Source organism: Penicilliopsis zonata (assembly GCF_001890105.1).
Source record: "Penicilliopsis zonata CBS 506.65 unplaced genomic scaffold ASPZOscaffold_1, whole genome shotgun sequence".
NCBI lineage: Eukaryota > Fungi > Ascomycota > Eurotiomycetes > Eurotiales > Aspergillaceae > Penicilliopsis > Penicilliopsis zonata.
The window spans coordinates 2,268,573-2,296,279 of NW_019208911.1; the positions used below are offsets into that span (position 1 = coordinate 2,268,573).

Genomic DNA, 27,707 nt, shown 5'->3' on the forward strand with positions numbered 1-27,707 from the left:
CGCCCGTCCGTCCGTCCGCCTCCTTCTCTGCGCAACATCCTTACTGTTCCATCTTCGATCCAAATCTCTCCAAAATCCTATCTATCAAACCTCACTTGACCACATGTACCTGAATCATCTGAATACAGTACTTAGTACCTGCTGTAGTGTGAACTTGTGTAGATGTAGGAGAAACAAAGAGAAATGAATAGTATGTAAAGAAAAAAAAGGGGTTATAAAAATAAGTACATATACTCCAATTCATTAATAACAATAGATCTAGATATGCAAGAAAGGAATTCATACAATTGTGTATGAATAAGTTATGTACAAATCAGGGTACCAAAAAGGGTTGATATGACATGATGGCTGTTCTGTTCAGCATTGCATTCTTTTTTCTTTCTTCTTCTTCGAGGTCATCTATGCATGCAGTCATTAGACAAGAGGGGGAAAAGAAAAAGAAACCAATAAGACAGACGCTGGCGGATAGAGGAATATTGACAATTGACAGGGAATGCTAGACGCCGAATACCAGGATGCAGACATATCGGAATCATGCAATACAACTCGCTGGACTTGGGAATAAAAGAAGAAAAAGAAGGAGGAGGAGGAGGAGGAGGAAGGTTATAATGTGGTAAAAATAAGGCCCAAGGTAGAATAAACTTAATCAATGCTGTCGTCAAGGGGTTTGGCTTCCCCCATCGTCGAGACTGGCCGTGTTCGCAGGCCGAAGCGGCGCGTGCCGCCGAAGCTGTCTGCGCGGGCCCGGGAGGGCTGGATAGGCGTGTAGCTGGTGGCGAGCTTGTGCGACGGCGCGATGATGCGCGTCTGGTATTGTTGTGCCGGGGTCGTTGTGGTGGTAGCGGTGGTGGTGGTATAAAAGGCCGGCGTGGCGTCGCCACGGGTAGTAGAAGTAGTAGTAGTGGCCGGGTCTGTGGACCCGCTGCTGGTAGTTGTCGGAGTGAAGCCGTAGCGGCGCGAGCCCGGTTGGATGTTGAGGCTCGAGGCGAACGGGGTATAGTTATTCGTCGGCTGGGCCAAGAAGCTCCGTCGTAAATGTAGGTTGTTGGGCTGCTGCTGCTGCGTCGTCGGAGTATGCGGCGGCTGTGGTACCTGCGGCAGGGATTGCTGGGGCGGGATCCGCGGCGAGAAGGTCTGGGTGGTTTGTCGCGTCTGCAGATCGGCGGTCAACGAGGATGAGAATGAAGACGATGATGGCGCAGGCGGCTCAGACAGCTCCCGGGAGGTTCGATGCGACGACGATACCCGGGGTAAGCCAGACACTGCTCCTCCTCCTGCTGCTGCTGATCGGACGTCTTCGGAGGCCTGCAGGCGTCTTGTCCGGAGGGAGGTAGAGAGACGGCTTAGCCGTGACGGGGCCGGGGAAGCAGCGACCGACTTCGTGTCTTGCATCTGACGGGGACTCGTGTTTGTGGTGATATTCCCGAGCGTCGCCCTGCGGACCTCTAGCCGACTGGTGGAGACGCGAGGAGGGTGGTTGCTGTACAGACGCGCGTCCGGTTCATGGCTCGCCGCGCGTTGGAAGGAGGGTGGTGTGGGGGTCAAGCAGTCGGCTTCTAGAAATTCCCGACGGGATGGTTGTGTTGCTGTAAGTGTTTCACTGCTCGTAGAAGTACCTGTGACTGGCGGCTGATCCTCAGATAGAGCGAGGCAGAGCTCTGTTAGACTACGGCAGAGGCTCTCTGCTTTCCGCCGCGCCTGTCTTTCAGATGTACTGTACCCGTTCACCACCGAGACACTGCTTGAAAGGGGGGCGCTACCACCTAGCATCGATGATAATTTGAGTGCATCTGTCACGGTGGCTTCTAGAGTGTTGAAAACCTCGCTGCGGACGACGCCCTTGGCCTTTGCCAGCGCTGCATGCAACAACGGATGGGCTTGTTGAAGCGCTTCTTCTTCGGACATCGCTGTCGGCGCCGTTGTCACGACGGTCTTACTATGACCTCCCGTCTTGGGTGAGGAGGACAGAGTGGTGACGGTAGTTGTGGCAGTGCGCGGCCGTTCCCCAGAGATGGAGGACATGGCCGCCTGGGACGAGGGGGGCAATTTGCCCGTCAGCTCAAGCTTCTTAATGCGCGATTTAAGATCATCCAGCTCATCCCACACTGAGGGGGCTGTGGTGGAGAGGGTAGACTCGGTGCCGTCCGGCCGGGACTTGTTGTCCTGGTCGGTCGCGCGCACTGCGCGCTCGGTTGCCTCGGAAGTCGATGTCTGGCGGCTGCTGCGGATGGTGGAGAGAGTGGAATTGCGGTAGAGGCGGTTTTCATGCAACGAAGCTCGTCGCTCGATGCCTAGCGGCAGTTGCAGTTGCTCTGGCGAGTCCGGCGACGCGGAGTCCGGACTGGTGCGACCAAGGCGACTGCGCCCCAGGCCGATCGTCGAGCGCGAGCTGGAGCCGCCGCCATTAAAGTAGCGCGTATGAGAGTGGTCGTCACCGAGCGGATGAGCAGACGCCGACGATGAGATCGGCGCCGTCGCGGCATACAGGGGGGACTCGGTGTCTGCCGCTGCCGAGTTTCTGAAGCGTAACTGGTCGGGAGAGGCGGTGGTTTCCTTCTTGCTGCTCCGTGCGGTGGGCGACCGAAGGCTTTGACCTGCAAATCCAAATCGAGACTATTCCATCAGCAAGGGCGCTCCCCAGACGGGGGGGAAGAAGGGGGGAAGAAACGACTCACCCGCCGGAGTTCAGAACGTCCAAGCGAGTCGCGCCGTTGGGAATCCGCCTGGGCGATGTTCAAAAACACGTCGTCAGTGCGGCTGCCATCATTGGCCCGCGGGCTGCCGCTGCCATAGGGGACAGACATCGACATCTTGCTCTTCACACCGGGGTCGTCGTTGTGGTGGTGGTGGTGGTGGTGGTGGTGGCTGGGCAGTTGCTTTGCGGCATCAGGAGGTCCGTCGAGCGCGGCGATCCCGCTGGTCGTTGTGTAGGCTCGTTTTCTTGTACGTATCGAAGTAGGGGTTGTGGTGAAGCCAGAGCTTTTGTTCTTACCGTCGTAAAGGTGGTCGTAATCGTGGTCGTGGTCGTGGTTCTCGTTGCTAGAATTGTTGCTGTCGTTGAGGTTGTTGTTGTTGTCGTCGGGCGCCGCTAACGGCGGATGGCGGTCACGGGAATCAGCACCCAGGGCCAGCAGGCTCAGGCGCTGGTGACTTTTGTATCGCGGCGAGGTCGAGGGCCGGTCGGTCGCCAGCACAACGTTGGACAGGTGGGAGGCACTCAGGGGTCGCCGTGACGTGGGAGTGGCAGCAGCGGCGGCGGCGGTTACAGCAGCGGCAGCCGTGGAAAAGGTGGTTGTCGTCGGGGAGGGCGCGCCCATGGATCGTCGAGCGAGCACAGCGTGCGGAGAAGCGTCGTCGGGCAGATAGGAGGAGGTCCTACTGCCGGGACTGGCGGCGGCGGCAGACTCTGTTCGTCGTCGGGAGCGAAGACCAGACAGACTGCTCCTCCTCGACGAGGACGAGGGCGAGGAGAGGAGGGCTGGTTGCATCTGCACGGTGACCTCAGGTGCAGCGGCTGTCCAGGGTGGCACAATCACAGCGATCGCTGGAGGGGGGCACACGCCCGACAGAACGGAAGAAAATGGGAGTCGAAGGAAGCGAACCTGGGCCCTAGAGTCGTCTGACGGATCGAGACCAGCAGCTGGGATCTGGTCGGGGTGGAAATGGGCATTTTTGGCGACGGGGAAGAAGAGAGCTCTTAGCTGTGGGAGAAAGTGGGAAATTGCGTGGTCAGTGCTACAGCGCAAGAATTTCAAGTAGTAATGATAATCTGCTATTTAATATTCTAACCTGAAGTTGTTTATTCTTACCTGCTAGTCAAGTTGTTCTGTTTAATATAATCAAGTGTCAACTATGGAGTAGTTATGGCTAGTTATTCAGTGTGCGACATAACTACATAAATAACTCCTGCGTATAACTCGCAGTAATACTCCGCCAGGCACATAGGTATTATTGAGGCATTCAGGCACCCGACAGACCCTGATAGTATCAGCAATTATACCTCCACCCTGAATTCGAATTCTGTAGGATAATAGCAGTATTAAGACTCCGTGCTTCAGCTTCAGCTTCAGCTTAGCTTCAGCTTCATCTCCATAAGCTCAGACCGACCGATCATCAAGTCCCTTATCCACGAGCTGAAACTAATCCTCCGGAGTCCGGGTGCAGGTGGACACCTAGCTCCTACAAGATTGCCCTCACCAGAGCAGCTAAAGCTTCAGCTACTCCGTAGCTCCCTTCTGGTTAATTAACATCCTGTCCTGTCCTGTCCCTGTTCCTGTCCTTCTCCCTCCATCGCCACCATAAGCGAGACACGTGACCCGCAGCGGGTGTTTCAGGCGCAACGCGTTGGAGCGTCGATTGTTTCAGTTTGAGATGGAGCGGTAGATCTGCTGTGTCGCATCATGGAGTGTAGTTTGGCAGTGTCTATTGACTATTTAGTATCCAGCTGGTCCATAAGTTTTAGGGGAAAAAATGATCGTTTAAATCTGTATTGACACTTGTGGCTATCTTTTCTTTTCCTTTTCTGTTCCCTTTTTTTTTTCTTTCTTTTTTTCTTGACGACGATGAGGAACGAGTTGGGATGCGTCACGACGCAGGTCAAGGAGCGGTTGAAAAGGTGGGAACTCCTTCCAGAGCTAGCATGATGATGATTATTATTATTTGCATTACTTCTCCTTTTGATTATTACATTACTTGGTACTCATCCTTGGCCCTGTCCTGTTCGATCTCGCTTGTGTGTGGAGGGATCAACACTGCTCACCATTACCAATACCTACCTACTACATACCTGCTGCTCCCCCCTCCCAACAATCCCAAGAACAGTTCCCTTCCTTTCCTGTTCTTTTCCAGAGCCTCCTCCCAGCTCCAGAGGCCAGAGGAACCCACTGCTGCCCGTTGATTTGCCCTCGTAGGCGCCGTGATGCACATATCGCCTGCCGCTGGCTAAATATAGGCCCTGCTTTGGCCCCCAGTTGGCTCCGATCGTGCCCACCGCGCGCCCGGGCTGCGAGATTCTGCGAGACAGATCCTGACCCAGGGAGTCTCCTGGAGTTCTTCTTGCTTGTCGAGGAGGCGAGAAAGAGGACTCGGAGAGGCAAACAGCAAAAGTTTCTACTGAAAAACACAAAGACAGAAAAACACATACAGAGAGAGAGAGAGAGAGAGTCGTTGTGCCTGTCGACAGCTGAAACAAGCCCCCTTCCGCGCTTCCCTCCACCCCAACCCCTCCCCTCCCTTCGTTTTCGCTGCGGTCGGTTTCGACACAGGTTTTTTTCCGTGAGCCTTGTCTGGTGCCTTCTTCCTGTCCTTACCTTGCGTCCTCCGTCGGTTCTTCTCTCCCTTCTTCTGCTGTCATCGCCAACGGAGCTTCTCCCCTCCTTCCCTTCCCATATCGCTGGTGTGGTCATTCCCCGGAGGAACGACTGTCCTTCGCTCAATCACGAGCACGGGCGGCTATCCCAGATCTTTTCCCCCTCCCCCCAATTCCCCCTCGCTGCCCTTGGACGGCGGCGGCTATTATATTTCATCTAAATTCTCGTGGACGGTCTTTCTCGTGCTGTGATTGATCGTCGTGGTTGAATTCCTGGTTCCTTGGGTATGTCTTGCCGCGTCGTGCCGACTTGGACCTCCCTTCTCGTTCGTCGCATTTCAAGAATCCCTTTTTTTTTTTTTTCCCTTTCCTTTCCTTTTCTTTTCTTTTGCTTGTTTATTCCATTTGATAGACTCTCATGCAATCGGACTGACAATTTCAAGGCCATTTGCGCAGGTAGCAAGTGCACCACCCTCACCACCATCCTCACCACCATCGCCACCCGTCCCCGGTCGGTCTCGGTACGAATGCGATCTTCATAGCTACTGTTCTGTCTCTTTTACGCCCACCTACTTGTCCGTCCCTCCCGACGAGCTGGAAAGGGCCTCCCCTTCCAAACGTCGCTCGGCTTCAGGGTTCCGGTCCGCCATGCCAGTACAAACCAGTCCCCCGTCCCTGTCGGACTCCTTCCCGTCATTTATGTCGGTCTTTGGTGCTGGGCGAGCCTTGACCTACGCCGATTCCGAGGGGGACCGTCACCATCATCTTCAGCGGCAGGGCCCTGCCAAATCGTCGAGGCGCTTCCGTCGTTTTGTCCATCGCGAGAGTGTCTCCTCCATCACCTCCGAGTCTACTGAGTCCTCGCCTACTACCACCGTCTCCACCTTTGATTCCCCTCTGCTCGCCGACATTACTCCTGGCTCCTCTCCCGAATCCCCTTCCGCCATGCCCCCTTCGTATCCCAAGTTCGTGCCACCGTCGGCGTCGGTCGATTCCGTGAGACGGTCGTCGGCCGACGCGTCATTGGCACTCCCGTCTACCACCACCTCGAAACGGGCCGACTCCCCTGGCCGGCGCGCGCGCAACCTCAAGAATCTGTCGCTACGCATGCCCGCTCCATCGCCGTCGCGGCCCGCCATTGCCACCGCCTCGATCGTCGAAACAGGCAGCTTGCATCATCATATGTCCGCTCCCCCTTCGCCTACCCTCCTACAGACGGCCAAGCCCGCCCGTCGGCGGCCCGCCAACCTAACCATTCGCACCCCGGGCCTGGACCGCCCGTTCTCCAGCAATATCCTCGAGGTGGTGCCGCCCACCCCCGGCGATAGTCACCAGTTCCTACGTCATACCGAATCCTCACCGTCCCTGGTCTCTGTCTTCTCCCCTTCCTTTGCTCCTCGGGGCGGTATGCAGCTACCTCGACCCATGACGCACCATGGCGCGCGTCGCCCATCGGCAACCTCTGTGGATAGCTTTTCCACGTTACCTTCGGTCTCCGACGAGAATTCTATAGCCGGTAGCGTTGTAGGTGGTGCTAATGCTAGTGTTGGTGCTGGTGCCGGTGCCGGTGCCGCCGGCGGCGGCGGCGAGATTCTTCACGAGCTTGATGAAGAAGACGATCATCTGGATTCGCGCGAGTCCAGTCGGAAAAATGAACGTGGCTATCCTGACGGGCCGATCCTCATCTACGACGAAGGGTTGTATCTGTACCTGGAGCCCACTCGGGCAGAGGCCGCCGCGTTTGACGTTGTGATCAATGTGGCCAAGGAAGTGGTCAACCCGTTTGGTGGCCAGAAGAAGAGTGATACGGTGGTCAGCACTTGGCGGAGTGTCTCGTCTCCTGCACTGTCGGAACCTCCCACAGCGCAGTCGCAGACGTCGTTCCAGTCCGCCATGGAGTACCTGGACCCGAAGAGTCCAGTAGTTACCAATGACCACTCGTCGCCGACAACGCCCGAGTACTTCCATGTGGGATGGGACCACAATTCCGAAATCCTCGAGGATCTGCATTCGTTGTGTGAACTCATTGATTCCCGGCTCGCGCAGAGAAAGAAGGTTCTGATACATTGTCAACTTGGTGCCAGCCGCTCCGCCTCCCTGGTCATCGCCTACGGTCTGTACAAGAACCGCCACCTGGACTTCAATGCCATGTACGGGATCGTCAAGGCCCGCAGTCGCTGGGTGGGACCAAACATGAGTCTTATCTATCAACTGACCGACTTTCGGTTACGATTGACCCGTTCTTCATCATCGGCGGAGGCCTTGTCGGAGATGGCGGAGATGACGGAGACACCGCCTTCGCCTCCCTCTTCTCTTCCCCCCAAATCTATGCTTCTCAGTCCTACGCGCTTCTCAGAAGATACGGAGAGCCAGCGAGACTCGTCGATCATCTTCTCACACACCTCCTCCACCAGCTCTCTGTCTACGCCGTTCTTCGATCCATCTGCCCCTCCATCTGCGCAGAGTTTGGGATTCTCCAAGTCCTCCTCCCAGAAACGCAGCCTGTCTCCCCGACCTTTACCTCTACGACAGCGAATGCACCCTGGACGCGACTTTGGGGAAGGGAACGAGAGCGAGCCCGGCCGTCCCGAGGCCACCCGTTCCCCGTCTCGAAGGGATACTCTCGAGTCGGAAGCTCCTCCGGTACCGTCGCCGCCGCTCTTCTCCCCCCGGACGACTGGCTTCCTGGCCCCATCGATCAATCAGTCGCGCTCCTTGCTCGGCGGGTTGATGGCCGTGAGACCTGCTGAACCGCCGCTTGGGTTCGCTTCGCAGGCCGCCGATCCGCGATCACCGCCGGCGGCGATGGAGCGATTGATCATGAGAAACATTGATGAATTCCTGTAGCTGGTTTTTTTGTATGATTATACCAGCCGGGGTTGTGCACGGCACATGTCTTATCTACATTCCTTCACTCACCTCGACCAGAGTTGGATCGTCTTTGATTCTTTTTTTTCTTTTTCTCTTTTTCATCATTTATTACCTACCCTCTTTCGAGTCCCTCCATGGACCGAAACCTCTTCCATCGATGACCTCGTCTCGACCTTCCATTCTATGAATCATGACCAAAGCGGGCTTTGCAGTCGTTCATTTTTTTCACTTTTGATTCCACCATGGCCTGATGTTCTGCCTGCAATTGCGGCGTCTGGGGCCCAAAACGGCTACGGCCTGCCTGTAATACTACATTCTTTTTTCTCTTACTTTGTTGTCTTCATGCGTCAGACGAGGCATGTATGCTATACCCTAATGATACACTGTATCTAAATGCACAATGTGTAGAAGTAGTATCTACTTTGTGGTAGTAGTAGAAGTAGTAGTAGAAGTAGTAGTAGAAGTAGTGTCCATCGAGTGGAGTGCGGGGTTAAGAATCTACGGGAACTTGTTGGAGACCAAATTTTCAACCATGACACACCCAACGCACCTTTCCCCCAGCGAACTGGGCACAAAAGAATAGTAAGAAACAACAAATCTAGTGTATGTGTGATGGGGGATGAGATGAGGATTGCTAACGACTTGACAAAGCTGGGAATCGTTCTACGAACGATCCCTCTCTCATTTAAAATGTGAGCACGAAGACGAGCATGGAGACTCGGATTCCGACTCGGACGACTCCTTCGACGACGATCTCGGCACCTCATGGTTCTCAGAGCACCGCGCCCCGGAGAAAGTAATGGGGTATTTGACCTCGACGGGATTCCCTCTCTCGAGCAACAGTACGGCTACGGTTCTCGATCTCGGGACGGGCAACGGGAGCATGCTCGCTCTACTCCGCAAACATTTCTCCGGCACGATGGTTGGGGTGGATTACTCTGCGCAGAGCGTCATGCTGGCACGCCAATTACATGCGGACAAGAACATCCGATTCGAGGAGTTTGATCTTCTCTCTTCTTCTCCTTCTTCTTCTTCTTCTTCTTCTTCCGAACACCCCCCCTGGTTTGTGGAGGGTGGGTTCGATATAGTGCTCGACAAGGGGACTTTCGATGCCATCTCGCTCTGCGAGGAGGTACGGGCCGGAAAACGCGTGTGTGAGCTGTACCCCTTGCTCACGTCTGGGTTGGTGCGTCGCGGCGGGTTTTTGGTTGTCACGAGCTGTAACTGGACGGAGGAGGAGTTGATTAAATGGTTCACGGGTGTCAATACCGATGCTGATGCAGGCGAGACGCCTCTGTTTTCTGTCTTTGGGCGGGTTGCGTATCCTCGTTTCCGGTTTGGGGGGCAAGAAGGTCAGGGTGTGTGTACCGTTTGTTTCAAGAGAGAATAGATACCCCAGTGGGTAGGTAGTTTGGTTGGGATATTGCTGAGAGCAGTACAAATGAAAAATTGATCATTTTATATCGACTGCCATTGGGAGGTGATCAGTGCTCAAGTCAACTATGAGATAACTAGTATCTGCTTTCTTATCAAGAATAATCACCTTAGCTTAGCGAGGGTGGGTGTAGCATGTAGACAGGTGCACAAGATAGAGTACAGAGTAGGCAGAAAAGATGAGTAGGCAGCTAGTTAGTAGTTATCTAGAATAGTCTGTGAGTCTGCCGACCGAATACAATGCCCGAGATGGTTTGATGTAAGAAATATGCGATTGAAGAGAATCAATTATAGCAAGTACAAGTACTAATTGTAGCTCAGACCTCAGCATGTGCCTTGGTGCCTCTCCTAGACTCGTCGATCGTTCCTGATAAACCAACCATGGCTGACGGGAAGACCTTAGTTAACTATTACCCAGGTACCTAGTAGTTATTAGCTAAGGTAGGTAAGTAAGGTATAAGGTAGTTAGTTAGTTACTATGTAACTAGTAAGGTACTTTAGGGAGGCAGCACTACCTCTTAGTAGATTACTATGTAGTGCTTTGTACTTAGTGTATTACAGATGATGAGTGCGTCTTTGTAAGTTTGTCTCCATCAATCCCGGTTTCGCTCAACTCTTTTCCAGCCGCTCAGGAGCCAGAATCCAGAATGATGTCATGGTCCACAATAGTACAACAAAGGATTTAAAAGTACCTACCTAGACTGTAGAGCACCTTTAAGATTACTATAGTTATACTAGCTGTAATATATATTAATACTTATATATATATATATATTTATATATATATAAATTTAGTTCTTCTAGATGATACCTTATATACCTAGGTATAAATTATAAAAGTACTAACTCAATCTTATTGCGTGATTTTTGTTATCGCATTGCATGACAATACAGGTATTACTAGACAATACTAGCGGTATCAGCGGGGCCGGTCTGGACCATGCGATAAGTGTGGACTTGGTTGATAATCAGGATAACTAGAGATACGATCGATCAATGTACAATAATTATTATGAAATCAATACTGCTCTGTAAACTATTATAATAGATCTATAATAATTTATCCTGTATAGCACTTCGCTTTTCCTAGTACGGAGTACTATGTAGTATTATGTAGTATGCGTAGGTATGTAGTACCTAGTAATCACTGGTAGGCGCTGTCCCTGTCCTCGAGTGGACCAGCTGACCAGGTGTATCTGTCCTGCCCCGTGGCCTTCTTAGTCAGGAACGCCAGAACTGCCCTGAGAAAGGCACCCCCGGAGGCAAGTTTCGCCTCTTGTCAACGTTCTGTCCCAGCGCTTCGCTAGCTACTCTCTCTTCTGCACGCCGTCAGCATTCCATCCAGGAACCACCTCTTCAGCCGTCTTCTACCATTGCCATCATTGTTCCTCCCGCCCCGCAGGCGACGCCTCGACCTCAGCGCCCCCGCAAAATTCCCATCAGGCCGAGCTATTTTGAGCATGCTCCTGGTTCGCTAGCCGGCTGCCTTTCCCCTCACTCTCAGACTGCCACTAGAGTTATTCCTCCTCTATCTCTGTCTCTCTCTCTCCTCTCTCTCTGTTAAATCTTTTTTTTCGGGGCTACCAACATCTTTCAATTAGCCTGTTCGCTGACTTGGCCTGGGGCGTGCTTCTCCCTTAACTTGAATCGCTGTGCCCAGTGCCCAGTGCCCACTGTATCCGCCAGTCAAACCCTCTCGGGGCTGTTAGCCGCCGCCCCCGAACCCTCTCACCTTACCCGCTGGATTTCCACCACCATCATCAGACACACCACCCACACACATCTCTCTCTCTCTCTCTCTCTCTTCCTCTTTTTTTTTTTTTTTTTTTTTCCTCTGGAAGTCTTGAATCAAGCTGGTTCTGCAACCATGGCGTCCTTTAAGGTCTGTTGATTTACCCCCTTGAATGTCTTTGAGAATTGTCGGGTTCTGCTGTCCCCCACCCACTTAATTGCGCCCCCCCCCCTTGTGCCTGATGTATCTCATGACTGACTCAATGGATTTCTGTAGGAATTGTCCATGTCCCGGCCACTGCCCCAGACAGGCCTCCCCGTCCGCCAGAACCACCATCCCCGACATCACTCGCACTCGATCTCGCTTGGAGCCGCCAACTCGAACCACCGCGTCACCCGACGGAAGAGTGTCACCATCACTGCGGCCGCCAATGCCGCAGCCGCAGCCGTTGCCACCCTTAAGGACGAGTCCGGCGCCATCCCCATGGCCTCCTCCCAACGCAGAACATTTGCCAATCGCAAGGGCCTCGAGTCTACCTCTCTCGGAGCCCCCTCCGCTCTGGCCGCGGGGTCCTCCTTTCTCTCGCGAAGTCTGAATAACCAGAGCCCAGAGCATGATCACTACAACCACTACAACCACCACCACCACCACCACCAACAACAACACCAACAACAACAACCACGTACAGCTGCCGCTTCTGCTGCCGCTGCTGCTGCCACTGTTGACCGCAGGCCATCGCCAAACTCCGACGTTGCAAGTACGTTGATTGACGACAGTGGCAAGCTCATCAGCACCAAAAACCGCAATCGTCGCGCCAGTGAGGGCTCTCCCCTCATCAAGAGTGACGGCAAGCGTACCATCCCTGAACTGCGTTGCGACCGTTGCGGGAAAGGGTATAAGCATGGCAGTTGCTTGTCCAAGCATATGTGTGTATCCTCCCCCTCTGCCGTCGATCAGGAGCGTTGCGCCATGTCGGCTCTGTACAGGTCGCCGTCGTGGTCCTCCCCGTTCCTCATTCCACTTTCATCATTCCCTATCTCTTCCCCCCCCCTCTCTCCCCTTTCTCCCACCATAACTTCGTCGTGACCGGCCGGTTGACGTTTTTATTTGTTGGACACACTTAGGTGGGAACATGATCCGGCATGGGCGATCACCTCAAAGCTACTGATTTCCAAACACCAGCAAGTTCAGCTGCTGGAGGCGGCCACCGTCCTGGTCAACATGAATATCGACCCCGTCTCCGCCGAAGAAAGCCTCGAGGCTGACTCTGAAACCTCCTCCCCTTCTCCCGGTGCCTCGTCCGAGATCCGCGATGGCCTCAGTTCCACCGAAACCACCCCGCCGCCTATGGAGGAGGCTGACGAAGACCAAGCCGATTGGGACATGTCCGGCGTGCCCGCTGCGGGCCCCAAACGCTTCAGCGTCAGCAATATCTCGGGCTACTCGCGCTCCTACCAATCCATCCCCTCGAGTTCTTTCAACGGCAGCGCCCCACTCCACTCCCCCGCCTTCTCCTCCCATTTCCGCCAGTCGAGCATCGACACTCGGCCCTCCACCGCCGATACAAAACTGCCGGACGAGGACGAGGCTGATCTGGCCGCCGCCATTGGCCTGTGCAATTTCGGCACCCCGCGCACCGGCCCCGTGCCCATGTCGCCCGATGTGCCCCCTGTGCCTCCGCTGCCCGCGCGATTCCTGGACTCACAAGGCAGTCGTCACAGCAGTCTGGACCACTCGGCAACGGCAGCGGCAGCATCAATGGATAATGGACTTTCTTCTCCCTTCATGGGATCCGCCACCACGCCTAACATTTTTGGGGTCTCATTCAACCCCTCCCTCTCGTACAAGGTATCGGACGAGCGAGAAGTTCGCATGGGAGACGGCGATCGCGAATCCAGGCACCGTCGTAACAACGATGTTGACTTTGGCAGCCGCCCGACTGTCTCGGTGGACGACGACGACGACGGAGTCTTTGGCCGAATGGAGGAGTAATCTTATTTATACCTATATATATATATATATATATATATTACTCCTCGAAAGCGTGGTCGACCATCTCCCCCTTCCCTTCTCCCCCCCTCTAACGAAATGTACGAGCCTGAGCGAATTTTTTTTCTACCCCAGCTTTCACTTTGCATTTGTATTTCTTATTACCTGCCGCTGTGCTCGGGAAATAGAGGACAAATCTAACCAGTTCCTTTTCTTTTCTTTTCTTTTTTCCCCCTTTGCACGGGCCTTGGGAAGCCGTGTGGGCATTCAGATGCACCGCTTGGAACATGTATCGAACCTTGTATTGCGATTGGAATATCCATTTGTACCAACCCATTCAACCTATTGTCTTGAACAGTCTCCGTTGAACAGTTCCTTCATTTGTTCCTACATTCTCCTTTGTTCTTCTTTCTCTGCGAAGGCAGTGTATCTTGTGGTCCTAGCCTCGCTGATATAATTACTACATACTTCACACATGTTGATAAGTAGATGGAAGTAGAGTATACTGATATATCACTTGAAGAAGTAGTCATGAATACCATCCACTCCTCCCAAGGTAACCTCGACAGAAACCATGTATTGTCTGTAATGGTCCTCGTCTTTGAGCCCAAGGTCTACCCAAACTCAACCTCCATCTATGAAATTCCATTGGTCCATCTTGACTGTCCTGGCTGGTTCGGGCTATTAGCCAACTAGATCAAGTTTGCAAGAGAACTATCTTACCGGGTCTTCCCTCTAGGGTGTGAATAGTTTAGATGATTTCGAGTGTCATGTGGATCGCTTCGATCCTCGATTCGAAGATGTGTCGAGTAAGGATCTGGAGTAGCTCTTATCTGACTTTGTGAATCTGAGCAGGAAACTGCATCACAGGCAGATTCAGTCGTAGATATGCTCATCAGTTCGCGAGGCCGGCATAGGGTATCGTTCGGTGATCTGGACTTTGCAATCGCCGGTAGCCATTATTCATTACTGTTGCCTTGTTGACTCTGGTATCAATGAACCTGGCAGACGCAACCACTTGGCTGTAGTAGGCCTATGGGAAGAAGTAGCTAGAGCGGAAGCCTGTAGCCGTGGTGATGGTATCCTCGGTTGCTCGATTTGCTTGTGTTCAAGGGGCGATGTCGATACCGATGTATCAAATGTAATGTCAACTCAACCCCCGCCTCCATTGCCAATCGCTTGCTCTCTGGAATCCGTCTCTGACACTCCCCGGCGACCGAATCGTGGATCTTTCGTTACATATCATCCCCCCATCTCTTCATAACGTCACCAACCATTGGTCCCGTCGGGAGGCACGGCCGGGCCCGTACTGACAGTTTTCTAAGACGACAAATTTTTTAATACCCCAGTAACCGGGGTGGAAGGCGGATGAGGACACGTTTTGCCCATACCCGGGGTGTGGTGGGAGGCCTGACTCGAGGTAGAAACGACACAAACAGAAGAAACACCGGTTGTCGGCTCGGAACGGGCGATCAGCCCGTTCTATCTGTCCACCAGGGCCATCTTTGCACGGCGCCTTCGTTTGGCTTGGCTTGGTCGATTCCGTCGCTTCGGTCCGCTGCCTGTACCACCACCTTGAGCCGGGGTGGACGCGGCGTCTGCTCCGGCTTCGTGTCCCACCGTCTGTCTCTGCCAGCTTTCAAGCAGCGCGAACGCACACCGAAGGACTAGGAACGGGTCCAGGTTCTCCGGGCGACGCACCACGAGTGCATACTGCCGAGAGAGACGCGGTACAGCGCAGTCGGTTACGTCGGCCGCGTCCGGGGCCGGAGTCGTGAGGTTGTCCACCCCGCCATTGGGGTGGTCCGTGTCTTCGGCCTCTTGGATGATGCGAGAGTCTAGCTCGTGAGAGTCGAACGCGAGAACTTGCCGGCGCTCCAGGCGAGTAAGGGCGTCTCCCACTGCACGCAGAAGAGTCACGTTACTCGAAGAAACCTGTTGCGCTCGCCACAAGACCGCGATCAGCTCAGAACCGGCGGAAGGAACGTCGATGGCCTCGGAGGAACAGGAGTGGTTGTTTTTGTCTGACGGGCTGTTCTTCCTGTTGACCAGGGCATCCATCACTTCATACAGCGATGGAGCTCCATTGGCCACAAGGCAGTAGGCTGCCTTGGGTACGTCCTGCAAAAACAACCCTTCCAACGGCGCCTCGAACGGTCCTTCCAGTGTGGAAGCATCAGAGCGGGCAAAGCCCCCCCAGAGGAACTGGATGAAGGCCACGGGCCCCCAGGCAACGATTAAGGCGACACAGAGCGATTCGGGCGACAAAAATGCCGAAGGGCCATCCGGAGACGACTCTTCGGCCTCCTCCCACAGCGGGTCATCCTCGCTGAGTATCGTCGGTTCTGTGCGGGTCGGATAATCCACGCGGTCCTCGCAACCGCTTTGAACGACGGCCGGGACATACACTGCTTCCTCGTGCCAAGGGAGAGTGTATGTGGAAAAGGCCTCCACCAGCTCGTGGACACCCTTCGCCAGGTTCGTCGTCTGCATGGCGTGGGACAGTGTCCCCACGAACCCCTCTGAGGTCTCCATGATTCCAGGCACGTGGATCCATGTGCCCCAGAGAGCGAAAGAAGAAAGGAGGAGCCCAACTAATGGGAAAAGCATCTTTGATGGTGGTGAAGAAAGGAGAAGGAAGGCTTGAGCTCGGAAAGATATTTAAAAACTAGATGCTGGAGCTGGAAAGCGGTTGACGATCGAGATCTGTCTGTTGGTGAGAAGAAGAAGAAGAAGAAGAAGAGAGGAGAACATGATAAATTTTTGAGGAGAGGAGGAGAAGGAGTAGACAAGTGAGAGATGTGCTTGTTGGCTTGATAGGTAGACTCGGGGTCAATCAAGTCCTCGCTTGACCGGCATATTCACTAGGATCAGTCAACCAGCCCCTCGACTGGGCTCATATGCACTATGGTTAAGCAATTGAGCCATCAGCCTGGACTAGACTCGAAATCCACTGCAATCAGTGCTAGAAGATGAAACATAAACTGACTTTATTCATATGGAAGATATCAGTCATTACTCTGTTTCATGTGTAAGGGGACTAGAAAATTAAACCAAACTCCATCCAGTGGCCGTGGATAACATGCGACAAGTAAACAAAGAATCTGCACGAATGATAGTAAGAAAAGATCCAAAAAAAAAGGCACCCTTTAGTCGACATCCATCTCCTCCTGGGTGCCGCCATCCACCAGCAGTCTTGTCTTCCTCTTTTGTTGGTGCTTCCTCTCGCCGAGCACCGGGGCAGCAACCTTTTGGTCGGCAACCAACGGCTGGCCTTCCTCTCTCTCGCGCAGCTCCTTGCGAATAAGATGTTCGCCCTCGGCAACCACCTTGCGGTCCTCCTCGCGCTTGCGGTCCCGAGCAACCTTGCCGGCCAATCTGCGCTTGGTGAAAACACGCTCACGGCGTTGTCTGATCTCCTCCACTCTCTCCATCGCGTTGAGGGTTGCGGCCACAAGGTTGCGGTCGTACTTGACGGGGACGTTTCTCTTCTTCGCGAACTGGGACAGCACGAGGGACGAGTCGACAATCATCTCCTTGCCACGCATGGCGCGATGCGTCTTAGTCCACTTGAGCTTGCGTGGTTGTCTGCGGGCCTTGAAGCTGGCATGGCATTTCGAACGACTGCGTATCTTGACTTAGCCTTGCGAAACCATAAATCCAACCCAGCAACAAATGGGGAGGGGAACGTACCAGAACCGGAATGAACGACCATCAAGTCGGTTGAAGGTGATCCCCTTGGACGGGTAGACCGGTCGGCTCTAAGAAAATCTTTCAGCATGGAAGACCAAATGGAAAACTCCTTATCAGGGCGGTGGTGGTGCATACGCAAAAATGGCACGTCTCGACTCTGCATAGCACATCAGTTACTAAAAAATTCCCACCGGTTATCACAATTCCAGTGGACTCTCCACTCACCTCATGGTTACAGATCTTCTCTAACCCGCTTGGTCTGGGTATCGACGGGGTCTTGAAGGGTGGCTGTTGTTCCTCAGTTCTTTTTACTGATATCAAAAACTTTTCCCGACGCCGACGTGTGGAGAACCCAGCCGCTAGTCCAGATTTGGAATCGCGCCACTCTGATTTTCTTTGGAAGTTGATGTTCCCGCCAGCAGTGTCCGAAATTAATCCCCTGAATCAAGGAAGAAAAACCGGCTTTTCTCGCTCCTAAAGTTGAATCTCAGTGTTACATTATGGCTTCTGCCTTTGTGATCGGATTGGGGGCTGCTACAGCCGCGTTTCTGGTGCGTGCGACTTCATATTCTATCGCCAATATCGGGTTGTGATTGACAATGGATCGTTTCTCCAGGGTCGAGCCGGCTATGTTGCCCTTCGTCGTTACCAGGGGGGTGTGAATGCTGTGGGCAAGGCGTACTACAAAGGGTTCGTTAAACGATGATTACCTTTTATTACTTGGAGACATTTGGCTGACGATACTTTCTGATTCAGAGGCTTCGAACCCCGCATGACTCGTCGTGAAGCAGCATTGATCCTCGAGCTTCCGTATGTTTTTCTCGATTCATTCTCGGTGAATTAATGGATGCCATAGTTCTAACAGAGGCTTTTCTTTCTAATACAGCGAGCGAACCCTTACCAAGGACAAGGTCCGCAAGAAGCACCGTCAAATGATGCTGCTCAACCATCCGGATCGCGGTGGAAGCCCGTACCTGGCGACCAAGATCAACGAGGCGAAGGAGTTCCTTGACAAGCAAACCTAGATTTTCCACCGTCGGCGAGGTCGTCTCTGCGGTCAGTCTGACGGTGAGAGCGTCAGGTTGACGGGGAATGACGATGGATACCAGTGTATCATGTATGTATAAGAGAGGTTCTTTTGGCGCATAGCGTGGCGTTGGTTGGTTTGGTTCCCCCGAGGATGTTCTACTATCTTGCGTGTTCTGAAGATACTTGTCCTACGACATCCCCACTCTTGATTTTCGCTCGTTCACAATATAACTATAACAACTCCATATATTTGACAAGTTATCAGCTTTGGCGATATCCATTGCCTAACCCGAGTACACATTATGTCCCTCCTTCAATGAGTTTCAATCACCTATTAGTCTCTGTGCCACTGTATCACTTGCTGCTTTGTTCTATCCGACACGTCGATATAGTATACCGCCCAATTCTTAGCAGTACAAACAGTCAGTCTTCCTTCATTAGACGATAATTGGCACTAGTGATGTTCTTCTAGCAGCGACACTCCTGTGTAACTACCGTAATGGCAGCCATCGAGTATTGAGTCAATTGCGGCTTGAGTCGTTGACTCTTAATCCTCACGTGACCTAGAGTCGTATTTCTCGTATTCCCGACCAAGCTTTCGCACGACGTCAGGCCCAGTCGGGGACGGACGAAACTCGACCGCTACGGGTTTCGGGGCTTAAAAGGCCTTCCGTCTTATCGCCGTCTCCGGGCAAAGTAGAAACGAAGGAACTGAAGGCAACCGTATTACTCATTTTCTTCACACGTCGCTGTTGGAGTCTGTATCACCTCGTGGCCGATGACTGCCTGCGTTGCATTCCCCTGTTTAAATACGCTATTTTCGGGGTGAGTAAAGACGGCCCTCGCCACATGCGTTTCTCGGCCCCGGGTTTTGATGGACTTTGGTGGTCTTTGGTGGTCTCCTGGATCTGACCCGCATAAGCAGACATCGGCTGTGCCATTCAACTTCCTCTAAGCGTTTTGTTTGAATAAAGTAATATTCTTGAATCCTGGCCAACAGCTCTGGCTTGCGCATTCCTCTCTAATCTGTCGATAGTTAGCCCCGCCGCCGAAACGTGAATTCCCCCTCCGCCACTTCCCCCCCACTGCGATAGGAGAGTCGTTTTTTTGAAAGACACTGCATTGCGGCTTGTGACAGCCATGGATGGATTAGGGGAGGGCGCTGATGGCATGGGCTTCGATATGCCCATGCTGATGAACCGACAATCGCACCTGTTCGCAGGGTACAATCACGACGGTTCTCCTGTGACTTCTGTCATGCAGACATATCAGGATGATTCAACGATGGGAATTAACGACGATATCAACGATGCGAAAAGAAGAAGAATCGCTAGGGTGAGGATAGCATTTCGTGATCCCGGATTTTACGTCTCGGTGACTGATCAGTGCGTTTTGCGCAGGCATGCGATATGTGCCGAAAAAAGAAGATCAAGTGCGATGGGAAGATGCCGAAATGTTCGCATTGTAGCAACTACAAGACCGACTGCGTCTTTACTCAGGTCGAGAAGAAGCGGAATCCTCCCAAAGGGTATGTGGGTATAGAAATATACACATGGGTGGCTCTAGTGATGTTTGGAGATGTGGTTCCGTGCTGATTTCGCCTTGATTAGTGCCAAATACATCGAGGGACTCGAGAATCGACTAGGGCGCATGGAGTCTTTGCTGCGGCTGTCAGGACTTCTGTCGGAGGATGACGGTGGGAAGACAGACCTGGGCATGCTGGAGAAACGCCTGGCAGACAGATCGTTCGTCAATGGACTGAATTCCACAAAACTCATGAACCAACCACCCAGCGTATCTCTCTCCCAACAAACCTCCACATCCCGCCAATCAACTCCGCGCATGGATTCTCAACCAAGCCCTCACACGAGTGACACGTCCCCTGAGGCTTCTAAGGAGTCCGAAACCGAAGTCGAGGCACTCTCGGATATGATGTGCTCTCTGGTAACAAACAACTGCGGAGAGACTCGGTATATTGGTATGGCTACCCTTCAGCTATTGTTTGGTCACTGCGAGGTGACCGCTAACCCTGGAAATAGGATCCTCCTCCGGGTTCTCCATTTTCTCCCCCAAAGGTATCCAGTGGGTCAACGAAAAGACCGGTGACTCCTCATTTCAGGATATGGTCTCTTCAGCCTACGTCGATGACAACAAATGGATGTACTGGAAGCCTGAGATCTTCAGTGACATATTTGCTCGGCGAGTTTTTAAACCACTTCCTCCCAAAGAGGAAGCATTCTCGCTGTTCCGGGATTTTTTTGAGAATTTCAACTGCATGTTCCCCCTGTTTCACGAGCCGACATTTATGCACCTGGCAGAACGCCAATACTCCCGAGATCCATATGAAGGCTCCGGCTGGTGGGCAAGCATCAATGTGGTCCTTGCCATTGCACACAGACTTCGCGTCATGAGTAATTTGGTGCCACAGGAAGAAGACAAAAGGGCTTGGCTTTACTTGAAGAACGCCATGGGTGTTTTGACGGAGCTCACAATGAGGAATACAGATCTTCTGAGCGTACAAGCGCTTCTGGGAATGGTACGTCCTTATTCTAGAGATTGATAGAACCTAGAAAGACTGACACCTTTACAGTCACTTTTCCTTCAAGGAACCCCAAATCCTCAACCCGCTTTCTTTTTAGTGGCGGCAGCAATTCGGCTTTCTCACAGCATTGGTCTTCACAAGCGTGGTTCCAGTTTTGGCTTAAATCCAGTGGAAGTCGAACAGCGAAAACGAGTCTTCTGGATTGCATATCTTCTTGACAAGGAGTGAGTCATTTTCAGCTTATAGATCCACCAGAATCCTTTGCATTTCTAACGTCAATCCTTCCTTCCAGTATCTGTCTCCGTTCCGGTCGACCACCTGTGCAAGATGATGATGATATGAATGTCGAGCTTCCAAGTGAAGACCCGCCGGATAATATCGGGAATGTGCCTCTTTCGGACGGGAAAAGCAAGTTTAATCTTTTCAGATCCCTTTGCCGATTTGCTATCATCGAAAGCAACGTGTATAAACGGCTTTATTCGGCACGAGCATCAAAACAATCAGATGGCGAGCTTCTAAACACAATCGGGGAACTCGACAGAGAACTTGAAGAATGGAAGGATAGCATCCCTCTGGATTTCCGCCCCGAGTATGACATCAAAGCAACCCACACGCCTTTGATATTACATGTCGCGGTCGTGCATTTTGCCTACTACAACTGTTTGACTACTATCCACCGGATGTCTGTCCACCATGGGTACTGGACAAGCCGCTTATCCAATTATGCAATCCAAGGATTGAATGCCAGGCCCCTAAATCCCAGGGTTTTCCTTTCTGCGGTCCTTTGTGTCACGGCCGCCCGGGCATCCATCAATCTAATTAAATACATCCCCCAGGGCGACTTTGCTTGTGTTTGGTAAGCACATTCAGCCCAAACATTTCTCATATGTTATTGGACGGACTACTGACGTCGGATGACAGGTTGATCCTCTACTACCCGGTTTCAGCCCTTGTCACCCTTTTCGCAAATATCCTTCAGAATCCAAACGATGCTCGGGCGCGCTCTGATGTCAAGCTTATGAATGTTGTGGTCAATTTCCTTTCAACTCTGGTCTCTGACGAATCGAACAGCAGCATCAAGCGCATGCTTGGTCTGTGTGGCGAGTTTGAGAGGATCGCTAGGGTGGTTCTGGACAAAGCCGAGAAAGACTCGCACTCCAGGAAGAAACGCAAAGCAGCACCAGAAGATGACTCGAATTATGAAATGAACACGCCGGATGTTCAAGCTAGTACTCCCTTGTCAGCCAAGCGAGCTGAGGGGCCTTCAGCCGCATCTGTCTCTATACCACCCTTCTCCGACCAGTCTAATGGAATAAATAACGAAAAACAACCGACACCCTTCGTATCTAATCCAGCGGTGCAGGCTCCCACCTCTCTTCCCGGAAACCTCCCCAGTGATCTCCAGGCGATGTCAGGACTTGGACGCGACTTTGCAGACATACTCGGTCCCTCAAATCTAGGGCAGGTGCCCTTCACTGACCCCTCGTCACTCCCAACAACTACCAGTCCGGTCGCCAATATCCCACAATTTCAACAACCATTTGTGCCCCAGGATCTATGGCAGATGCCTATGACCATTGAATGGGATTGGGCCGACATGTCATCGCACTTCCCAATTTTTGATACCGGGCTAGACTCGGGGGGGCACGCTGGATCGTGAACTTTCCGGCAAAGAAAGACAGTCTATGCAGAAAAAGATAATGACGAACTAGAATCGGACCTCTAATTTGGCGAAACGGTATGGAGTCATAGGATGGCACGCGAGGCCAAGAGAAAAAAAAGGCTCTCTCCACTTCTTATGGGATACAATGCGTCTTTTCTCGGTCGAAAATGGGCTCTCACCTCACATTGTAACTTTTTTGCTGGCCTTAGTTATGGTCATATGGACATACCAGTGACGTTCTCAACGTTCACTTTGGCGGCGTACAAACTTTGATCTCTACTCCCACAAATATAACGGGCGTGTTTATAGTATTGCACATTCCAAACCGTTAGAAAGAGTCGTATTTCCAACCGCTGTAGGTCTATTCTTCTTCGTTCAGTGTTCATGATTATTTTCTCTCAGGTCGATTCGGTGTGCTTCTGGAATCGAAAGAGTCGGTCGGATGACTCAGCCAGGCCCAGCCGGAATAGCAAAATCCATCACCGAAGGCGTCACCCTCCCAAAAGCTCCGCCGCAGGCTTTCGTCCGACCTCCGACAGCTCGTCGAGAGCTTATTGTTTGACCACCCACCCCCCATTTCGTCCTACTCACCTTACGAGCGTCTCTATGGCTGGCTGGCTTCTCTAAATCTTGTCTGAGCCTGTATCGATTCCTCCCCCCCTTCCCTATCCAGCGCCTGGGCTCAGAATCCTCGACCATGGCCGCCTACCTCCGACAGCCAGGCAACCTTGCTCGATATTCGAGGAGAGCGGCAGCAGGTGTCATCTATCGGAGAAGCGCGCTGCCCTCGAGACTCCCTCAATCCAAATTATCAGCCTTCATCGCGTTGCGCCAGCTCCGATGCTACAGCAGCGGGCAATCTGGCGGCGACCCACGGCCTCCAAACAAGGACGGCCCGGAGTCGAATAAGCCAGGACAAAATGGAGGGCAGAGGCCAGGCGGCGAACCTGAGTCGAAGCTGAGCAAGGAGGAGCAGGAGAATGTCGATTTGTTCATCCAACACTTCAAAAGTCGGGTGCCGGTCTCGCAACACCGTATGCTCGATGACATGCGGACGATCATGCAACGGGAAGGGCTTCCTGAGGAGCTGAAAGACTTTGTGACACAGCACCTTCGAACGGGGAAACCGGCGTCACTCCTGGATTACGCTAGACTCACCCGTTTCATGACGAAGCACCTGTCGAGCTACGCGAAGAAGCTGATCGAATTGGATGAAGAGCGGGAGCGAGGAACGGTGAAGTCGGAACAGAAACCGGATGAACAGCAGCCTCAGAAACCGCAAGAGGAGCAGAGTCAGGAGGAACAGATGCGGGAAAAGTTACGGCAACAGCAGGAACGGCTCAAGGATGAAAAGAACAAGGACCAACAGGGTCAGGGCCAGGGTCAAGGCCCTAGGATATTCGAGTTCCGCCTCGATCCGGCGAATTTCCTGGTCATGGCCATGATCTCCTACTACATCTACCGCAGCTTCTTCCCCTCCGAGAACAGCAAGGAATTGACCTGGCAGGACTTTAGGGCAGGGTTCCTCGACAAGGGGCTCGTGGAGAAGTTGACTGTCATCAATGGTGCTAGGGTCCGGGTTGACCTGCACCGTGAAGCGGTTGCCCGTGTGCATCCTGACTCGCCGGCAGCTCAGCCGAACTTCGTTTACTACTTCACCATTGGATCCGTGGAAGCATTCGAACGTAGACTGGATGAAGCCCAGAACGAACTGGGAATCCCCAGCAATGAGCGCATCGCCGTGGCCTACATGGATGAAATGCCTTGGGCGGCTGCAATCCTGAACCTTGCCCCGACTATCATCCTGATCGGTTCTATCTTCTTTTTGTCAAGGCGTGCTGCCGGCGGTGCCGGAGGCCAAAGCGGAATTTTCGGGATTGGCAAGAGCCGCGCTCGCCGCTTCAACCACGAAACCGATATCAAAATCAAGTTCTCTGACGTTGCCGGCATGGACGAGGCCAAGGTTGAGATCATGGAGTTCGTGAGCTTCCTGAAACAACCCGAGAGATTCCAGAAGCTGGGTGCCAAGATCCCCCGTGGTGCGATCCTTTCGGGGCCTCCTGGAACCGGTAAAACGCTGCTTGCAAAGGCCACTGCCGGTGAGTCCGGTGTACCTTTCTTCAGCGTCAGCGGTTCCGAGTTCGTCGAGATGTTCGTCGGTGTTGGTCCCTCTCGAGTTCGTGACCTGTTCGCCAATGCCCGCAAGAACACTCCCTGCATCATCTTCATCGACGAAATCGACGCGATCGGCAAGTCGAGAGCGAAGCAAAGTTTTGGCGGCGGCAACGATGAGCGTGAGAGCACCCTTAACCAGATTCTCACGGAGATGGATGGCTTCAACACTTCCGACCAAGTGGTCGTCCTGGCTGGTACCAACCGACCCGATGTTCTTGACAAAGCTTTGATGCGTCCCGGTCGCTTCGACAGGCATATCGCAATCGACCGCCCCACGATGGATGGCCGCCAACAGATTTTCCGCGTTCACCTTAAGAAGATCGTCACCAGCGAGGATATAGATTACCTTGTCGGTCGACTGTCAGCATTGACTCCGGGTTTTGCCGGTGCTGATATCGCTAATTGCGTCAACGAGGCGGCTCTAGTCGGTACGTTCAATCCATTTCCCTGACTTCTACCCTGTCATTTGTCTAGTTTCTAATCATCTCTAGCTGCTCGCGAAAACGCCGATACCGTTGTCATGAAGCACTTCGAGCAGGCTATTGAACGTGTCGTTGGTGGCCTTGAGAAGAAATCCCTGGTGCTCTCGCCTGAAGAGAAGCGTACGGTCGCCTACCATGAGGCTGGCCACGCCATCTGTGGCTGGTACTTCCGCTGGGCCGACCCTCTACTGAAGGTGTCGATTATTCCTCGTGGCCAGGGCGCTCTCGGCTATGCCCAGTACCTGCCGGCTGGCGGTGACACGTATCTGATGAACGTCAACCAGATGATGGACCGCATGGCCATGACGCTGGGAGGACGGGTTAGCGAAGAATTACACTTTGACACCGTTACGAGCGGAGCAAGTGACGACTTCAACAAGGTCACTCGAATGGCGACGGCCATGGTGACCAAGTTTGGCATGTCGAAGCTCGGGTATATCTACTACGAGGAAGACCCGCAACAACAGTTGCACAAGCCGTTCTCGGAGGACACCGCTCGCACGATCGATTCCGAAGTCCGCCGCATCGTCGCTGAGGCCAACAAGCAATGCCGGGACCTGCTGACCGAGAAAAAGAAGGAGATTGGGATCGTCGCCGAAGAGCTTCTTGCCAAGGAAGTCCTCAGCCGCGACGACCTGGTCCGCCTGCTCGGCCCTCGCCCCTACCCTGATGGTAGTGAGTTCGCCAAATACTTTGACGGCACCGGCGGCAAGGGAGTCCTTGCACCTCCTGAGCCTCCACGGTCAGACGAAGAAACCGAAGGCAAGGACGGAAGAGATCAGACACCTTTCCCGGCATAGACGCTTCAATTTCTGGGGCTAGGCTTGTCTTCTGTTTCTTTTTTCTTCTTCTGCTGACCATCAATCATACCATCCTTGGGAAGGATTTGTATCTATTTTTTGTATGTTTTATCATATCTCTACGGAAGCATCTCCTTTCATTCTTCATCGTTTTATCTCTGCGGAATAAACATCACCCCAAAAACGCTTTTTTCAAATTTTCCTTTCTCGTCGCCTTGTGATCTCCTTGATGTCCCTTGCTTTTAATACCGTATGGATGGTTCCTGTATAGTAGGTAGAGGTATCTTCAATGTTGGTTTGGAGTCCATTCGAGAGTTGTATTTTTTGAGTTTGGAATTCATCCTGTCGTTTTACTCTCCCCTCTTACGACTAGAAAATATTCATAAAATAGTGACTTGAATGGCTCTCAAACTCGCTTGAAGTAAATATTTCCTCAGATTTATAGAAAACTAACGAAAACTGCCCCAAACTACTATAAGTTTAAATGGTATCAACTATTCAACATCCAAAGTGACTCCTTGGTATCCAAATCCATAGCTAGTTATATATCAAGAGATCCAAAGCAAAAAAACCCACCCCCATCCTGATCCTCCTTAATTAGTCTTCTTCCCTTCTGCGGTCTGCTCTGCCTGGTCAACCTCAGACAGGGTGCTCTTGTTCTTCTTCTTCGATCCCTCGGCAACATGGCTACCCTTGGCTTCGACAGAAAGACGAGGAATGAATCTTCCCACACGGGCCTGGTATTCGACGTATTCCGGGTACTTGGCTGCGCTGATCGACTCGGTAAGCGGAGTGCTACCCTGGAAGATCAACAGATAACCCAACACGCCGATTCCGGTCCAGTTGACGTAGGTCTGGGTGATGTAGCAGGACCAGATGTACAGGGTGAGCCAGATGGCCTGTTCGGCCGCAAAGTTAGGATGGCGACACCAGGACCAGAGACCGCTGACGACGAAGCCTCGGTCAAGGTCTTCCTGCGTATAACGTCCCTTGTACCTGTCCGGAATCCGCGCCGTCTTCAGGTATTCGCCCTTGGCGCGCTGGAAACTCCATTGCTGCTGGTCGGCAAGCAGTTCGATGACGATGAAAAAGAACATCAAGCGAGAGAAGACCAAGTCAGGGATGCCAAACTCCTCGTGACCGTGTACTTGAGAGACGACGAGGAAGACGTAGGTGGGAGCGGTGATGAGCGCAAGGAGTAGCGACTGCACCACACAGATGAACACGACATTGAGGAGGAAGAAGAGGAAGCCGTTGTTGATTTTTGACCGTATAATCTGCCAACGATAGTCTTCTGACCCCCACTGATAGCCGCCTTTGCGCCAATAGTTAAAAGTCAAGCGAAGCTGCGCAGGATTTATGTCAGTCGAAAAAGCCCTCGTCTAATTAAGAAAGAAGCAGGAAAATGGATCCCCTTACACTCCAGAGAATAGTCACAAGGGCGATGGTATCGAGTCGTTGAGAGGAAATGCCTGTTGCACGCGCCCAGACTGCAAAATGAACGTTATACACAGCTGGTAGGATGCTCCATACTCGATCAACCTGGGACCAGTTCCGGAAAATCTCAGAAGTCACCAAGAACAAAGGACACAACAGAAGCGCAAAAGCGATCGCGGTAACGAACGGGTTGGTGGTGAAGTACACCTCCTTCAGAGTATCGACGTCCTGGCCAGCTTCCAAGAGGCGTGTTGGGAGAGCAAGGAACTCGGAGACAAACGGCATCACAGTCTGAGGGAAAGAGACGCACTCTGCAAGGGAGTGCACTTCAGGAAGAGGAACGGCCATCTTGAAGGCTTGTATGCCAGGGGTTCTCTCTCTGCGCAACGAGGATGACAAGGTGTCGGAGGAAGTGTGAAGTCATGAATAAAATATTATTATTCTTGATGTAGAAGACACGTGAGGCGCGTCCATGGAACTTGGAAGCCTCAGGCCGCGACGCGAATTTATGCCTCAGGAATCATAAATCTCCGGATCCAGAAACGCGTCGTG

General features: G+C 52.7%; 10 protein-coding genes across 10 annotated transcripts; 6 read left to right on the forward strand and 4 right to left on the reverse strand.

Moving 5' to 3' along the window:
• Window positions 1–209: 209 nt before the first annotated feature.
• On the reverse strand, window positions 210–3,807 carry ASPZODRAFT_156239 (hypothetical protein). Its single transcript, XM_022726256.1, has 2 exons — window positions 2,676–3,807; window positions 210–2,613 (listed from the first exon to the last, which is right to left on the reverse strand). The coding sequence occupies exons 1-2, from the start codon at window positions 3,486–3,488 to the stop codon at window positions 643–645; spliced, it is 2,784 nt and encodes a 927-aa protein (XP_022585842.1). The 5' UTR covers window positions 3,489–3,807; the 3' UTR covers window positions 210–642.
• Window positions 3,808–5,622: 1,815 nt separating this feature from the next.
• On the forward strand, window positions 5,623–8,367 carry ASPZODRAFT_362402 (hypothetical protein). The gene is made up of 2 exons (XM_022728278.1): window positions 5,623–5,634; window positions 5,752–8,367. Exon 2 carries the CDS (start codon window positions 5,957–5,959, stop codon window positions 8,153–8,155), a length of 2,199 nt encoding a protein of 732 aa, XP_022585843.1. The 5' UTR covers window positions 5,623–5,634; window positions 5,752–5,956; the 3' UTR covers window positions 8,156–8,367.
• A 344-nt stretch (window positions 8,368–8,711) lies between these two features.
• ASPZODRAFT_138437 (hypothetical protein) lies at window positions 8,712–10,417 on the forward strand (the record flags this gene model as incomplete). The annotated part of the gene is made up of 5 exons (XM_022724454.1): window positions 8,712–8,761; window positions 8,831–9,537; window positions 9,930–10,031; window positions 10,175–10,191; window positions 10,409–10,417. 5 exons carry the CDS (start codon window positions 8,712–8,714, stop codon window positions 10,415–10,417), a joined length of 885 nt encoding a protein of 294 aa, XP_022585844.1.
• Window positions 10,418–11,480: 1,063 nt separating this feature from the next.
• Window positions 11,481–13,337, forward strand: ASPZODRAFT_138438 (hypothetical protein; the record flags this gene model as incomplete). Its single annotated transcript, XM_022724455.1, has 3 exons — window positions 11,481–11,495; window positions 11,622–12,271; window positions 12,470–13,337. 3 exons carry the CDS (start codon window positions 11,481–11,483, stop codon window positions 13,335–13,337), a joined length of 1,533 nt encoding a protein of 510 aa, XP_022585845.1.
• Window positions 13,338–14,816: 1,479 nt separating this feature from the next.
• ASPZODRAFT_138439 (hypothetical protein) lies at window positions 14,817–15,944 on the reverse strand (the record flags this gene model as incomplete). Its single annotated transcript, XM_022724456.1, has 1 exon — window positions 14,817–15,944. One exon carries the CDS (start codon window positions 15,942–15,944, stop codon window positions 14,817–14,819), a length of 1,128 nt encoding a protein of 375 aa, XP_022585846.1.
• A 243-nt stretch (window positions 15,945–16,187) lies between these two features.
• Window positions 16,188–17,327, reverse strand: ASPZODRAFT_127400 (hypothetical protein). The gene is made up of 5 exons (XM_022721736.1): window positions 17,253–17,327; window positions 17,163–17,184; window positions 17,028–17,095; window positions 16,324–16,958; window positions 16,188–16,239 (listed from the first exon to the last, which is right to left on the reverse strand). The coding sequence occupies exons 1-4, from the start codon at window positions 17,255–17,257 to the stop codon at window positions 16,484–16,486; spliced, it is 570 nt and encodes a 189-aa protein (XP_022585847.1). The 5' UTR covers window positions 17,258–17,327; the 3' UTR covers window positions 16,188–16,239; window positions 16,324–16,483.
• A 168-nt stretch (window positions 17,328–17,495) lies between these two features.
• On the forward strand, window positions 17,496–18,503 carry ASPZODRAFT_127401 (hypothetical protein). Its single transcript, XM_022721737.1, has 4 exons — window positions 17,496–17,578; window positions 17,644–17,717; window positions 17,784–17,837; window positions 17,914–18,503. Exons 1-4 carry the CDS (start codon window positions 17,528–17,530, stop codon window positions 18,050–18,052), a joined length of 318 nt encoding a protein of 105 aa, XP_022585848.1. The 5' UTR covers window positions 17,496–17,527; the 3' UTR covers window positions 18,053–18,503.
• A 231-nt stretch (window positions 18,504–18,734) lies between these two features.
• On the forward strand, window positions 18,735–22,452 carry ASPZODRAFT_127402 (hypothetical protein). Its single transcript, XM_022721738.1, has 9 exons — window positions 18,735–18,881; window positions 18,982–19,029; window positions 19,093–19,391; window positions 19,457–19,584; window positions 19,667–20,034; window positions 20,096–20,592; window positions 20,647–20,822; window positions 20,891–21,454; window positions 21,520–22,452. The coding sequence occupies exons 3-9, from the start codon at window positions 19,197–19,199 to the stop codon at window positions 22,256–22,258; spliced, it is 2,667 nt and encodes an 888-aa protein (XP_022585849.1). The 5' UTR covers window positions 18,735–18,881; window positions 18,982–19,029; window positions 19,093–19,196; the 3' UTR covers window positions 22,259–22,452.
• A 106-nt stretch (window positions 22,453–22,558) lies between these two features.
• ASPZODRAFT_366414 (hypothetical protein) lies at window positions 22,559–26,095 on the forward strand. Its single transcript, XM_022728280.1, has 4 exons — window positions 22,559–22,616; window positions 22,717–24,864; window positions 24,928–25,770; window positions 25,842–26,095. The coding sequence occupies exons 2-3, from the start codon at window positions 22,959–22,961 to the stop codon at window positions 25,716–25,718; spliced, it is 2,697 nt and encodes an 898-aa protein (XP_022585850.1). The 5' UTR covers window positions 22,559–22,616; window positions 22,717–22,958; the 3' UTR covers window positions 25,719–25,770; window positions 25,842–26,095.
• Window positions 26,096–26,150: 55 nt separating this feature from the next.
• ASPZODRAFT_87589 (hypothetical protein) lies at window positions 26,151–27,648 on the reverse strand. The gene is made up of 2 exons (XM_022730305.1): window positions 27,138–27,648; window positions 26,151–27,064 (listed from the first exon to the last, which is right to left on the reverse strand). Exons 1-2 carry the CDS (start codon window positions 27,501–27,503, stop codon window positions 26,312–26,314), a joined length of 1,119 nt encoding a protein of 372 aa, XP_022585851.1. The 5' UTR covers window positions 27,504–27,648; the 3' UTR covers window positions 26,151–26,311.
• Between the last annotated feature and the right edge of the window lie 59 nt (window positions 27,649–27,707).